This window comes from Mixophyes fleayi, chromosome 3 (assembly GCF_038048845.1).
Source record: "Mixophyes fleayi isolate aMixFle1 chromosome 3, aMixFle1.hap1, whole genome shotgun sequence".
Taxonomy (NCBI): Eukaryota; Metazoa; Chordata; class Amphibia; order Anura; family Limnodynastidae; genus Mixophyes; species Mixophyes fleayi.
The window spans coordinates 334,790,776-334,807,106 of record NC_134404.1 but is presented as its reverse complement, the minus strand read 5'-3'; the positions used below and the strand labels follow the sequence as shown (position 1 = coordinate 334,807,106).

General features: G+C 42.4%; 1 protein-coding gene across 5 annotated transcripts in view; it reads left to right on the top strand.

Moving 5' to 3' along the window:
* The window catches only part of SUSD4 (sushi domain containing 4), a 192,383-nt gene that overhangs the window by 81,612 nt on the left and 94,440 nt on the right, over nt 1-16,331 (top strand). For 4 of the 5 annotated variants that reach the window (XM_075204309.1, XM_075204308.1, XM_075204310.1 and 1 more), the window contains one exon: nt 10,571-10,783. The exons of the other annotated variant lie outside the window; for it this stretch is intronic. In XM_075204309.1, coding sequence (XP_075060410.1) covers nt 10,571-10,783 — 213 coding nt within the window. The remainder of the gene's footprint in view (nt 1-10,570; nt 10,784-16,331) is intronic. 5 annotated transcript variants of the gene reach the window in all.

Here is a 16,331-nt window from a genome sequence, read left to right as displayed (position 1 = left end):
ATTGTCGCTTCATTTGGTTGGTCGTACCGTTCAATATTTTCCGACCAACCACCGACCGATCATGCAGTGTGTATGCACTCATGCTGACGATCTCCATAGACTTTCGAACGAGCTAGTTGACCGATTATTGGACAAAAACCCTGTAGTGTGTACCTAGCCTTAGAGATGGATCACAGTGTTTGTCCACTTATGTTATCAGCGTTTCGGGTGTGAATTGCTGCCCAGTAACTGTTATATACCCCCATCACTACCTTTAAAGGATTGTCCTAGCCGTATAACGTGCCATGGAGAAAACAGGATTCAACGCTGGGAGGAACGGAGCCACTTAGAACACTGACATATCCGTGACATTAATGCTCTATTATACACAACTCTCAATTCCTTCTCAACCCTAAATACAATACCAACAGAATGTTATCATCATTTTTACAAAGATTTCTTCCTTTGTACTTTGTTTCTAGAGATCAGCAGATGGGTAGTCAATGAAAACGATCATAATGAAATGGGGGGGGGTCCCCATCCCTGCTACAGTGCCCCACTCCCCTATACTGTACCTGATACTTACATCTGACACAAGCTACAGTCAAAACAAGCATATTGTAACTCAATCCATATCTCTCAGTACAGCATCTACAGAGCTCTTCTATGGAGTTATCGATCTGCTTTGGGTAACAGAAATGTCACTTAAGATGGAGTTGTACTTTAATGCTGCCAATGAACGACATATATGCTGCGGGTCTTCATCCGACCATACCTGATCAAACGTGATTGGATTTTTATACATTTCTGTTGATAAAACAAGTGAATAGTAAAACACTGTCACCAGCAGTATAAAAATAATGAAAAAAAAAATATTAATGCACCTTGGCTTTCATAAAACATTGCATATACTATGGGTCCGATATTGAATTGAGCACATAATTGCTCACTCTCCCAAATTGTTCAGGAGACTCCCGAATTCTGGGACCTCTGCACGCCCAGTAGCGGATTAGGGCCCCCCTAGCAGCACTCTCCATACCTTTGATTTTGTTGAGAGTTCCGATCAAAGAGAAGGAGGCGGTCCTACCGTGGTTAACCAATCAGAGGGAGGGATGGGCGTGACTATGCTAAATCGCCAATTTTGCACCTAGATGAATCTTTACGTTGTGCAAATGCACTTATATGCCACTCTGGTTATTAAGCCATTTAACTGTTAAGCATTTGTAAGTAATATCGCCTATTGCCTATCGCAGGAGATATCATAGATACCTACTACATTAAGCTATGTTTCGTGGGGCTATTTAACAAGCTTCAAAAAGTCTAGCTTTTCGGAGCTTGAGCTCGTTGGCTGACGCCGTCTGAAGATACAGTTCTACCCTATGGGGAGAGCATTGCGGCAGAGGGATCTTCATGTCTCTCACTGCAGCGCTCCCCTCTGGTTACTATCGCCAAGTGGCTTTGCATGTGAGTGACCTTAGGATGCGGATACGCAAAAGCCAAATTGCAATAGTAACCGGTGTGGAGAGACAGACGACCGGAGTTTTAAGGTAAGTAAAGTCACCTCCAGGACAGCCTCCTATCGGTCGCGCTGACCCTGGATGATTCTTTAATAAATGCATCAGAAAAATCATCCGTCATTATTGCAATGACATATGACAATTAGCAGGCAAAACCTCGTTATTCAATAAATAGGCCCCTAAATCAGGCCCTATGTGACATTTTAAGAGGTTATACCTCCTTTTTTAGGCAGAATGCAGATCAATGTATTGTCAAAGTCAAATAATTGGATGAAAGAATCTATATTGATTAATATTGGTTTACCGTGCGATTGCGATCAGTACGCCATGTGTCATGATGCAATCGCACTATAGGTAACGCACGCATACACTTACACATTCACTTGTACATAGTTAATTTTATAATAGTTCCAAACTACAGTTTTTTATGAACAGATGTTACTGAGTTTATAGTTAAATATTATATGGTTATATGTACTTCAGTGAGATCTAAGGTTCAGGTTACAGGAAACATATCATGTTTGGTGTCTTTCTAATCCCCTATTTATCCTTTCGGTTCCATCAGCTATAAGATGGCACCTCGTGTATGCTAGTTATGGAATATAGGGAATTAGTGATCAGAATGGTATTGTGTGTATAATGTAAATAGAGCAGTTTGAACTAGCTTTCGGCGGGAAGATTAGTATGCAGCTGACCCCCACCCTTGGAGAGCTGACTCCCACCCTTGGAGGGTGTCGTTTGAACTGACCTATGAACTACATTATACTGGATTGTCCATGAGCCTGAACCCATGAAAACATGCCAAGTCATCTGTATTGTATTTACTGTAACACCAAATGTATATATATTGCTCTCTGGAATCAGCTTACAGTCTCTTTGACCACAGACTTCAGGATTGAATGACTGTAAGCTGGATCCAGCAGTGTGCGGCGTATGTATTGGCTGTACTTATTTATTGAGCTCATATTCTTTTCCTTTTGCTATTAAATCGCATTGTGAGTTGGAACCACACAAATCGCATTGAACAATGATTACGGTGGCTCAGTGGTTAGCACTTCTGCCTCACTGCACTGGGGTCATGAGTTCAATTCCCGACTATGGCCTTATCTGTGTGGAGTTTGTATGTTCTCCCCGTGTTTGCGTGGTTTTTTCTCCGGGTGCTCTGGTTTCCTCCCACACTCCAAAAACATATTAGTAGGTTAATTGGCTACTATGAAAAATTGTCCCTAGTCTCTCTCTGTCTGTGAGTATATGTTAGGGAATTTAGACTGTAAGCTCCAATGGGGCAGGGACTGATGTGAATGAGTTCTCTGTACAGCGCTGCGGAATCAGTGGCGCTATATAAATAACTGGTGATGATGATGATGATGATTGGTAAGCGATAAAATAACTTTAATAATATATTGTCCCAAATCCCTATATTCTACATGCAATGTTCCTGAGAGCCAACCCTGGGAGTGTTCCAGTATTCTCTGGACAGCCTGTTATAGGCGCTATTATGTGACTCTGTATATTCAGCGATAAGGAACGATGCATACTCAGAGGAATAACAGAAATAACTCATATTTTCCATGCCTGTAGATTATATCCCGCGTTTATCCCAGATAATAATATGAGCTCTTCCAGAGGAGATTATCCTATTTTTAATTCCTTGTTTAATTCGCAAATTGTTTTCTGTCAGGAAGAATCAGCCAAGCAGTTTGTTTCCTGGATACATTATTTGATTTGCAGCTATGTATTGTAAAGGCTTCCAGGGACAAGTGTGTTGTCAGAACAGATCGATGCGCAGTTATTGGAAATTCCTTTCCTAGTCCACAGAATGTTTTCATTGCGGAAACCTCACTCTGTCTGCTGTACACGTCTGCGGCTGGGAGTACACGGACTGTACATCAGCAATGGGGGGATTCGACTGTAAATATCACCCCAGAGGTTTGATGAAACCGCAAGATGCCTCCTAAAATGTTTCTGGCACAATTACTGATCCAGTCCAGCCCGTCGGCCATAAAGCACTTTATGAAGCCTTTGCAGCAGCTAAACACACTGTAAATAATTTCTGCTTTGCAGACTTGTTTGTGTCCCCGGGAATGATGTGTACAGATGACATTTCCGCGACCTTTAGAACATCTAATCAGGCATCTTCCTGCTCTCACCTCCATGTCGCTGCATATTTTATGCTGCGTGCTACGTCCAAGGGCAAACAAGGTTTGTTCCATAAGTCACGAACAGAACAGATTAGAGTCTTATTGCTGCCCGCGCCGGTCTGACCGCTACGACTACATCAGTTGTGCAGACAAAGAAAAGCAGGTTCTGTAGTCAGAGGAGCAGGGTAAATAAATGGTTTTTATTTAATACATTCTTTTATTTATTAAGTCACGCTGAAATGTATCATACATAGTGCTATGGAGGCTGGTTCATTGAGGGCCGCAATTTGAACGCAACCCAGGCTTTAAAAACTTGCATGTGGCTTGCACGCACGTGCGCCTGTGTCCAAGTACAAGCGGATCTGAAGAAACGCTTCCAGTAGAATACGGGGATACGTACGGTCTGCTTATACGGCACTTGTCGACAGACACACTGCAGGATACGTACAATGCATATGTGCAATGTAAAGTCCCATCAGAAAGCACAGTAAGGAAAATTAAATACATTAATACCTGTTAATAATATAATCATTAAAAATAATACATTGAAAATAAAATGTTTTCTTTTTTTATATGAAATACATTTTATATATATATATATATATATATATATATATATATATATATATATATATATATATATATATATATACATATATCTGGATGTTCTTTATGCCTACTGTACTTAAAATGCATCTTTACAGTTTCTTAATAATTAATTGTTGTCTTAATTCAGTCACTATCAGTCGGCACTTATACCCGACCTGTAGCTGGAGAGAGAGTTACGGCTAAATTACACGCACCTTAGAGATGCGCATAGCTTGTGCATGCGCTCAACCTCGGCACTACCTTACTGTACATTACATTTTCTATTACCAGCACTAGAGGGGTCAGCACAGGGCTGATCTAGGATTCCCTAGGGAGATCGGGTCTGCAAAAAACAATGCGGACTCCCCAATGCAGACACCCAGCCCCATGGGCTCTTCCCACATTCCTGGGTGGTGGGTGTGGGTTAATAATAATTATTTGATAGTAAAGATGCATTTTGTTCCTGGTGCACTACAGGTCCCAGCATCCACAGGCTGCCATTAAGTGTTTGGTCATGCTAGCACTTGTAGTACTACAAGCATCAGCATGCCCATGGCTGCCAGGACATGCTGACACATGGGGAGCCACAAATACCAGCATGCCCTGGCACTCAGGGCCTGCTCAGCCTGTAGTGCACAAAGGAAAAATGTAAATAAAAAAGATTTTTAATTGTAATAAAAACACACCATACACTACCCTCATTCACCCTCTTTATATCTCACCTAGATCCAGGGGGCCTGATTCATTAAGGAAAGGTAAGGCAAAAAATGAGGAAGTTTTCTCCTGGATAAAACCATGTTACAATGCAAGGAGTGCAAATTAGTTTATTATTTTGCACACAAGATAAATACTGGCTGTTTTTTCGTGTAGCACACAAATACTTGATAACTTTATTTCTACACTGAAACTTAGGTTGATCTAGAGCATGCCTTACCCATGCTTGCCAACTTTGGCAAGATTGCATCTGGGAGATCCGGGGGCAGGTGGGCATGGGGGAGCTCTGTGAATTGCGCCCCCTAAACGGACACAGTCATTTCTGGCCTAGTATAGCAGGGGGAGGTGCCACGATGAGGCATGAATCGCGTCATAAGCCCTGCCCTCTGCAACTTAACTAATGAAGGTCCAGAATCCGAGAAGTTGCTCTGCTCTCCTAGGAGTCCGGGAGGACTGCCAGAAATTCGGGAGTCTCCCAGACATTCTGGGAGAGTAGGCAACTATGGCCTTACCCCAACTATACATCTGCCATCACAGTTTAAATTTACCTCCCCCTCCAATGTAACATGGTCTTGCCCATTTTTTTTGCTTTACTTTCTTAATGAATCAGGCCCAAGATCTTCATCTGTAATACATCCATGGATCCCCTATACACAACGCAATACTAGCTCCTAAGAGCTTCACCACAAATTGAGCTCTTAGCGGCAGTAGTCATATTTATTACATGGGGATTTCCCATGGCTCAAGCTCTGAGTTCAAGCCGTGGGAAATCCCAATGTTATAAATATGACTACTGCTGCTAAGAGTTCATTTTGCGGCTATATATTATCTGTAAAGCATTGTGTAATACAAAGGAGCTATATATTATCTGTAAAGCATTGTGTAATATGAAGGCGCTATATATTATCTGTAAAGCATTGTGTAATATGAAGGCGCTATATATTATCTGTAAAGCATTGTATAAAACGGAGGCGCTATATATTATCTGTAAAGCATTGTGTAATATGAAGGCGCTATATATTATCTGTAAAGCATTGTGTAATATGGTGGTGCTATATATTATCTGTAAAGTGCTGTGTAATATTGAGGCGCTATATATTATCTGTAAAGTGCTGTGTAATATGGAGGTGCTATATATTATCTGTAAAGCACTGCGTAAAATGGAGGTGCTATATATTATCTATAAAGTACTGCGTAATATTGAGGCGCTATATATTACCAGTAAAGCATTGTGTAATATGGAGGCGCTATATATTATCTGTAAAGTGCTGTGTAATATGGAGGGTGTATATATTATCTGTAAAGTGCTGTGTAATATGGGGGTGCTATATATTATCTGTAAAGTGCTGTGTAATATGGAGGGTGTATATATTATCTGTAAAGCATTGTGTAATACGGTTGCGCTATATATTATCTGTAAAGTGCTGTGTAATATGGAAGCGTTATATATTATCTGTAAAGCATTGTGTAATATGGAGGAGCTATATATTATCTGTAAAGTGCTGTGTAATATGGAAGTGCTATATATTATCTGTAAAGTGCTGTGTAATATGGGGGTGCTATATATTATCTGTAAAGTGTGGTGTAATATGGAGGGTGTATATATTATCTGTAAAGTGCTGTGTAATATGGGGGTGCTATATAAATCCTTGTTAATAAATAAATAATACAATTGCTATGCCGACCCCCTCCCTGTTCTGTGCATCGTGTGTAGAGTGTTCAGTTACAGAGCTAAAAGCCCAAAGGCCATGTCTGTATTTTACACCATTAGTCCATCAAGGTAACGTTCCTTATTATTGGTTCATTATAAGTAGTTTGGTCGCCCTTACTTGACATTTTAAGTTTGGGTTTTCCCTTTGAAATGTGTGATATCTGCAATAAATAATGTAATGTAGATGTCATGTTAATATGAGCTTCAAGAACCGGTGCAGGTATTTTTTATACATAGAAAATGGGCCGATTCCTACAACACATCAGTATAAACGGTATTCGGACACTGAAGGGCCTTTACCAGTCCTGGTACATGTTATACTTGAAGTGCACTAATAACGGATAAATCAATATAACAGCTGCACTTGGTATAAAGTCAGCCCCAATGTCCCCTCCATGGCTGCCGGGAGATATACAATATACATATATAAATGAGGGTCAAATAAGTAGTGTTGAAGGAGAAACAATTTTAGTCACAATACAATCTCCATTAAGCAGCGTGCACGGCCCCGCTGAGACAGACCATGAAATTGAACGTGTACCAATTTGGTGCTGTACTGTAAATAACCCTCTCCGAGTGGCATTGATAGTGAGTGATGTTTCCTATACACAATAAAGGCAGCACATGGTGAAAACAACTATTAGCACAATAGGAACAACAACAAAAAAGTTTCAGATACCAAAGGAACGGGAACATAATGTACTTATCAACACAAAGGGACATTTATTTCTCACTATTGTAAGCACGAAAAAAAAGCTGTTTATATTGTCATAGCTGTCAGTCAGGCCCCTCCGGAATGTAACCTGGGTCCACTCTGCACCTATCTAACATGTGGTTCTGTCGGACGACCTCTGACTATATGCTGTTCCTAAGTACAGCAAGTGCAAAAGGTTCTGTGCACACAATGTCATATGGGGAAAATCAACTAGCTTAAACCTCATTATCAGCTTATTAAATGTCACCTTCTGTTCTTTAACATACACTGCCCAACTCTGCCCTTACTGTGCAAACTGCATGGCCTCATTGTCTCTTTAGCGTGTGCACTGTTCAGTGTAGTGAGTGAGAAGGACTCTGGGTAGAATAATCTGGCGGCTGCTTTCTTCAGTTATATTTTTCCAAAAGTAGAGGCTCAATTTTGCAGCCTTGCTGTCCCTTTACTATCAGAAGATCCCTCTCCAACTGTGCTTCAGTCATATTTATTATGAACCGCATTTTAAACACAATCATTTTCATTCCTTATTGCAAAGATAAGGAATGAAATATGGTGACTATTTATTAAAGTTCTGCTTTTGGAGCAGCAGTCACGAAAAACTGCTGTTCATGTGAAGACCTGTCTCCTATGTCCTCTATGGTCACTGTGCCAAAGTGGCCACCTTCTACGATGGTGATCGGAGGGGAGAGCAGGTAAGTTTCAGTGAGGGATCTGAAGATCCCTCTACTGCAATGCTCTCCCATAGGCTTCAGTGCATACTTGCCAACTCTCCCGGAATGTCCGGGAGACTCCCGAAATTCGAGTCGGTCTCACGGACTCCCGGGAGAGAAGGCAAATCTCCCGCATCCTGCTACTGCCGTCCTAAAATTATGCGATTCGCGGTGAATCGCGTCATTTTGGCCCACCCCCTGTGTCAAAACAACATTTTCGTCACGGGGGTGGGGCCAAAATGACGAGTTTGGCCACGCCACGCCTCCTCCCGCCCTCCCGTCACGCCCGTCTCCTGGAAAGAACTTGCCCAAAGTAGGCAAGTATGCTTCAGTGGCTAATGCCAGCTTCATCCATCAGGCACAAGATTTTCAGAACTTGTTAAATCACTAAAAATATATTAACCACTATTGCTTCTGATAACAGTGGATATCTCTGATATCTGCTGCGATCCCCTTGTTATAAATAGAGGGGATACTTACATTTGCGGTGGTCCCCCGAAAACAGCAGTTTTTGGGGGGACTAGGGGCTTGTTAAATAGGCCCCATAGATTAGAACTGCAGCTATAAGGGAAAGCTGCGCAAAGTAATGGTTTTCAGGACTTGGTAAATCAATAAAGATTGCAGCTTCCGTTGAGAAGAATGGGGGCTGCTGTAGTGTGCCTCAGTGGCGGATCCAGGGGGGGGGGCGATCGGGGCGATCGCCCCCCCTACCAGGGGCTTGCTGCCGGCGGGTGCACAATGTGCAGGTCCGTTCAGCAGTGACAGTGTGCTGCCCGGCTGCTCTGATTGTGTTTTAAACACATACCACTGGCTAGTAAACACAATCAGAGCAGCGGGACAGCACACTGTACAAAAGTGGAAGCTGCTCAAATCAATTTATAGGCCATAACAGGTGCTTGAAAGGGTGGGGTTATCCTGCAAGGAACATACACACAACATTTTTTCCCCCAGCACACTGCTATAGCCAGTAACAGATCTGCCATTTCTACTGTAGATAAAAATGCAAAAGTCTTTGTTGCACACATTTGCAAATGTATGTTTAAGCCATCCTGCCACGCCAAGGCGCTTTTGCTAATAGGATGGTCCTACTCTAAACAAGGAGAGTCCCATATATTTGGGCCATACATATGTGTTTTTAAATTGAGAGCCAACTTACCAAAGAGGTACCCCAGAAACCTCCAAACAGCAATTCAGTACCAGTACCCCCTCTCAGCTACTGACACCAACATGCCTCTCAGACAAATACAAAAGTGGAAGCTGCTCAAATCAATTTATAGGCCATAACAGGTGCTTGAAAGGGTGGGGTTATCCTGCAAGGAACATACACACAACATTTTTTCCCCCAGCACACTGCTATAGCCAGCAACAGATCTGCCATTTCTACTGTAGATAAAAATGCAAAAGTCTTTGTTGCACACATTTGCAAATGTATGTTTAAGCCATCCGCCACACCAAGGCGCTGCTGAACGGACCTGCACATACTGTGCAGCCGCCGGCAGCCTTAGAACACAGAAAGGGGGCGGGGCCTAAATTGCCCCCCCTCCCCTAAAATCGCCCGGGGTAGGACAAATGTCTGGGTCCGCCCCTGGTGTGCCTAACACAGGAATTATGTCTGATACATCCTACATTAAGCTGTTGTTAATAGCCTGGATAATTGTGTTATGCTAAACCATAGGGAAACAGTCATGATTTTAGGCTTGATAAATACACCCCCGAGGGAACAGTATATTAGAATAAAAAGGTCAAGTTGTAATTTATTAAGGGGTGATCCAACAGTGATTGTAGGACTTTAAAGTGATATTTTTAAGTAATTATTTTTGCGTAAGTCACAGACAAAATTTTTTCTCTGGCTGAAAATTATGTCTCATTACATTAACGTACCTTACAAACTTGTATATGAGTAATGTACAATTTTATATACAGATATGGACAGTTGTATATTTTTTAGATGTAATCTATTACTTTAGTTTTCTTTGAAGCAAGAACAATTGCATGTTTTGTATAAACGACACACGTTCTGCTACCACCATCGCAACCTGCCTGAGACGTCTATCTCACTTTGTCTCATTATAGTTACCGCTCTGCTTGTATCCTTGATTATAATTGACCAGTAAAAGCTTCTATTACCTGGTCAAAGGATTGCTGGTCTGTCCTGGACTGTATTGAAGTGCCAATATCACATACAACTGCAGTACTGAATAGTGATAGTGTTGGTAGTATTTTCTTTTTGCCAATGAAAATCTTATTTTTTTTACATTTTGTTAAACATGTGTTTCTTGTTGCTCCTGCCTAGATGAACAGATTTAATGGGAAAATATTTCTATGACAGTTTTATTGGCAGTTTAAAATGAAAGATGTCATTGTACATGTCAGGGGGGTATCCTAGATCCGCAGCCGGGATATTTGACCTCTGTGATAGAAGATTGTGCTAGATGTGAATGATCGATTTATCCTCCAGCGGGTTGTCACACTCTGCACATCTGTGTTTTATCCTTCAGGATTTGAAGACCTGACCACTTGTTCTGTCCCAGAAGTCCCTGAAAACGGATACAGGACACAGAGCATCGGTATCTTCTTTGAAAATGCTGTTGTTCGGTTTCACTGTCAGAACGGATATAGACTTAAGGGCCCGGCCAAGAAGATATGCGTTCTGCTCAATAACGGCTCTCTGGCGTGGAGGCCGAACGACTCTCCGGTGTGCGTAGAAGAAGGTAGGAGGCTAAATGTTCATTGCGGTCGCAAACATTTTTAGAACAAGATTGCACAAAATAAAATGGGTTGAGTTGCCTGTTATTGAACAGAAACGGGGTAACTGGTAGGATCATGTATTAATAAATAGCCCCATGTTCTAGTGTAGACCAACAAGGTACACCACCATTCTGAGACAATATTATTATGGGCAGTATGGTGGCTCAGTGGTTAGCACTTCGGCCTTATAGCACTGGGATCATGAGTTCAATTCCCGACCATGGCCTTATCTGTAAGGAGTTTGTATATTCTCCCCGTGTCTGCGTGGGTTTCCTCCCACACTCCAAAAACATTAATTGGCTGCTAACAAATTGACCCTAGTCTGTGTGTATGTGTTAGGGAATTTAGACTAAGCCCCTATGGGGCAGGGACTGATGTGAATGAGTTCTCTGTACAGCTCTGCGGAATTAGTGGCGCTATATAAATAAATGGTGATGTTGATGATGATTATCAAGTAGATATCCCTTTTTTGGTGGGTGTAACTGTGTGTGGACCAGCAGAATGTGCACATGGTCAAGTTAAAACGGTAGTTACAATAAGGTCTATTTATCAAATAAGGAAAGAATTATATCCCTTAACAGTATTTTAGGCCCCCGGGCAAAGCAGTGCACTTGGGCCCTACCTACACAACCACTCAAAGGAATAAAAAATGCAAATTATCAATAAAATTAATTTTATATATATATTGGTACCGCCAACAAAATCAATATTTAAACATCAAAAAAACGCGTCATAACCTTTGACTTCAGGTTTGACTTCATTGCGCTCCATTGCTATGCACATCGGTAAGTACCTCCATTCAGTGTTGATGCTGGCCTGCCAAGTCGCGGAGTCTAACAAACGGTGTTCTTCACTAAAAACCGTTGCAAGGCGGGATGGACTTAGTGGCTGGTAATCCGTAGGTCGCGCCCTTGGATCAACCTGCTGACGTGGAAGATAGGAGGAAGGCAGCGGCAGTAGGAGAATAGATCAGCAAGGTGCTCGTACCGCTATACAAGTACAGGGAAAGACAAGTTGTGGTCAGTGATGTTAACCAAGGTCTGGTGCACGTCCCTGTTTGCACAGTACAAAGGGAGGTCTGGAGCCGTAGTTAGAGGGAAGCAGAGGTCATACACAAAGTCAATAAGAGAGGTCTAAGGGGATATCTTGGGACATGGTCATTGACAAGCAGGGTTTGGTACATAGACCTAGGAGAATGCAGAAGCGAGGTCAGACAGGCAGAGACCCCAATACAGGGAGATAAGGTTCAAGGAGAGAGGATTGCAGGGGTTAGACCCTGGGGTATCAACCTGTGGCTCTGACACTGGGTCTTTATAGAAAGAGGAAGTTTAAATTCCCCACATGTGATCACGTGAACGCACAGGGGAGAGAGCCGCGTGCCCGGAAGAAACAGCGCGGCAGCACCAGACGGGAGCATGAAACATGGAGCAGGTAAGTTTCCTCATATCCGTTCCATTTCTTTCATTATTTACGTTTAGTAGGTGTTACGATTCCTAGTAAACTCAGCAAGCAGCCACGGAAGTATAATACAAATGTCTTTATTTCAGCAAAATATATAAGCAAAGATTCAGTTCCAGGACAGAACATGCAGGTTTTCATAAACAGGTATAACTCCCAACATAAACATGAACAGGTGTGGCAGGAAGGTACACAGAAATAACAGGTTCCACAGAATGCTAATATAGTTTGAATGCAGGGATAAGAAGGGTGAGTTACCCAATTCCAGGATGCAAAAGTCTTGTCCAGGAAGCAAACAGAGTCCAGGCAAAGTAAACAAGCAAACTTGCATAGTCCGGTAATCAGGCCAAGGTCTAAGGTAACGAGAGGTCAAGCAGTATCCAGTATTCAGGCAAGGTTCGTGGTCACGAGCAGACAAGCATAAACGGTAAACAGGCCAAGGTCACAACAGGAGATCAAATATCAGCAGAATCAAACTGTAACAGGGGGGACACAAGCAGCAGCCAGGTATACAAGGATGAACTGCACAGAGCACAGCTTGAGGCAGGTATTTAAAGCAGTGTGACAGGTGCAGTTCTAATTAGGCATAATGCAAGGTGATTAACTTCTTCAGGCATGTAGAAAAGTTCAGGAACAGAACAGCAGCACCTCTGGTGGTATAAGGTACTGCTGCTAGATACAAATAACAGGCAGAGTTGTAACAGTAAGTAGGAGGGGGGAGGCAACTGACATGGACTGTTAAAAATATTAGAAGAAATTTATTATAGCTTTATGGCTTCAAAAATATTGTGTGTGTTGATTTTGTCTTGTTTATGTACAATTAGTACGTGTACGTTGTTTTCGTCAAGGTCAAGATATGTATTGGCAACAGCGAGATCGCACGTACAGATAACAGCTGATACCGAGGTGATTAGTCCACTTAAACGTTTTAATAAAGAGGGTTTGAAGGTTCTGAATAAATCTCCCGGAATAATCTGCTGAAAAGTTGCCAAGCCTATGGAGCCCCCAGGCTTGTGGGGCCCCCGGGCAACTGCCCAGCGCGCCCATGCGTTACGACCGTTCAGATCTCTGTAACTTTCCAGTTCTGTAAAATATCCTCTTTCACCACGAAACCTCGATTCACACAAAGTTTCGTCGCAGCCCCGTTCATCTCGAGTTTTTAATCAGTACAAACATTGTCAGCCGCAAATACTCAAGTAGCTACGCAGGACAGTATAATCAAAATTCAACTTTCCCAAAAGATATAATAACATAGAGCGAACAGCGAGGCAAAACAAAAGCATTGTGAGGAAAAGTCCAATACATATATCCAAACATGATTATTTATTTTCTTTACTTTTTTTCTTCCTGTCTAAAATACAGATGTTGAACTTTGTTTTGAGGAATTTATTATTTCATGACCGACTATTTCTGTCCTTTGACGAATCATCTATCAAACATGTGCCGGCATTTTATGGAACAAAAATAGGACACACTGGGATGAATCGGCTTCAATGTATCTTTGTATCCATCATCTATCATTGATATATCTGCTTCAAACTTTAGAACCTTTTTAAGCCACCTATACAATCTCCCAACCCTACGAGCACCAGCTGTGATATGAAACAATGAAAGACATTGACAGAAGTAAAGAGAGATATTAGTCTTACCCTGGTGTAATATTGTTCCCTGCAGCTTCCTGGCAGATAATGTTGGATTTCAACATTGCAAATAGCATGAAAGCTATGGCATAAATTATGTAATAAGAGGTTAAGATGTTCTGACCTTGATTACAAGTGGCTATAGAATTATAAACAATGACCTTGGTTCTTTTCTAAAAAGAAGTAGCAAAGAATTGAAATGACAGTTAAACAATAATTGTCCTTCTATTGATGTTATCATCTCCTTAAAAGAAGTGACGAATGTAAGGACAGTTTTCTCGGCCCTGGCAACTTTCTACATTAAACGACTTATTTTCTATGTTTTGCAGCTCTTGAGGGACATTAATGTAAACTTGCAATGACAAAGGACGCTGTAACCTATAGCAACCAATCAGATCTTTGCTTTGATTTTCTAAATGCAGCTATAAGACAGTATCTGATTGAGTTCCAGCACCTTTTCCCTGGGCACCAAGTTTCATAAGTAATCCCCATATGTTCTGACCATCAAAATAAAAATCTCAGTAAACAAATTCCTATCTTACCGATTTGTATCACAAACGTCCGCTAAAGCCAGTATTGGATGAGTACTAGTGCATTCATCTTAGTTAGTTTAAATAGATTTTAATTATAAACCTCTTATCTCTGCTGTGGTCTTGTACACATTCAAATGAAATTTACATTCTATTGTGTTGCGCATAAAATAAAATAATAATGTAGAATCATTTCTTGTAGGGAAAATAGGATTTAATGATCACACAAAAAGTCTTTACAATGAAGTAGTCTTGTGTAAAGGTCCATAATACAAGTTTACTATACACCAATCAGCCACAACATTAAAACCACTGACAAGTGAAGTGGATAACATTGATTATTTTGTTACAATAGCACCTGTCAAGGGGTGGGATATATTAGGCAGCAAGTGAACAGTCAGTTCTTGAAGTTGATGTTGGAAGCAGGAAAACTGTGCAAGTGTAAAGATTTGAGCAACTTAGACAAGGACCAAATTGTGATGGGTATAAATTTCCAAAACGGATCTTGTGGCGTGTTCCCGGTATGCAGTGGTTAGTACCTACCAAAAGTGGTCCAAGGAAAGACAAACTGTGAACCGGCGACAGGGTCATGGGTGCCCAAGGCTCATTGATGCACGTGAGAAAGTGATAGGCTATCCGTCTGGTCCAATCCCACAGAAGAGATACTGTAGCAAAAATTGCTGAAAAAGTTAATGGTGGCTGTGATAGAGAGGTGTCAGAACACACAGTGCATTACAGCTTGCTGCGTATGGGGCTGTGTAGCCACAGACCGGTCAGAGTGTCCATGCTGAACCCTGTCCTTCACCAAAGTGCCTATAATGGGCACGGGAGCGCTAGAACTGGACCATGAAGCAATGGAAGAAGGTGACCTGGTCTGATAAATCACTTTTTCTTTTAAGTCACGTGGACGGCCGAGTGTGTGCATCGTTTACATGGGGAATAGATGGCACCAGGATGCACTATGGGAAGAAGGCAAGCCAGCGGAGGCAGTGTGATGCTTTGGGCAGTGGTCTACTGACAACCTTGGGTCTGTTACGAGCCGCGGCTCCCCGACGGGCCGCCGCGGCTCGCTTCCGGCTCTCCCAGGCGCCCCGGCCGTCTCCATGACGACCGGGGTCTCACTTCCGCCTCTGACGTCCCGGTTGCCTAGGCAACAACCGGGACGCTGTAATCCGGAGGCCGCAGCGCCCGGCCAGCGGGCTGACACCCGGGCATATTCCTGCAGGGAAAGGTAGGGCTATTTAGGCATTTGAGTAGACTCTGTGAGAGTCTTTTTGATTCAGAATTTGTGCTGTCCTGTCTCTGCCAGTATGGTCTCGGTGCAGAGATTATGCTGTGGGAGGGGTTGTATTACTATTACTCCTATTGGTTCTCCTTGCTATTTAAGGCAGTGAGGACTTAGCCTCATTGCCAGTTATAGCTTCCTGTTTAGCTAGGCTCCTGTTCCTGTTTCCCTGCTCCTGTGCTTATTCTATTATTGGATTTCCCGTGTATGACCCCTGGCTTGTTCTTGGACTTCGTTGTATTGCCTGTGACCCCTGACTTCGGCTCGTTTTCTGTTATCCCTGTCTGCTGCCGGCCCTTGACCTTTGCCTGGATCTCACATCGCTGTGTTCTACTACGCTGCCTCAGGGTTCTCCCCAGTCAGTGCACACTACACGACCCTCCGTTCGTCTGCTGCCAAGTCTGTCCCCACCACTAGGGGCTCCAGTGAACACCAGACATCGGAGCAGATTCCGGGTTCTGTCGTGCTGACTGAAGGAGTTCCTAACATTATAACTGGCCTAAAAAATAAAACGATCCTATTTTCCACTGATGGAACCCAGCCCGGCTCAAGTCCTAGCAGGGCAGATCCAAGTTGTGTCGCAGATGGTTCAGGATCT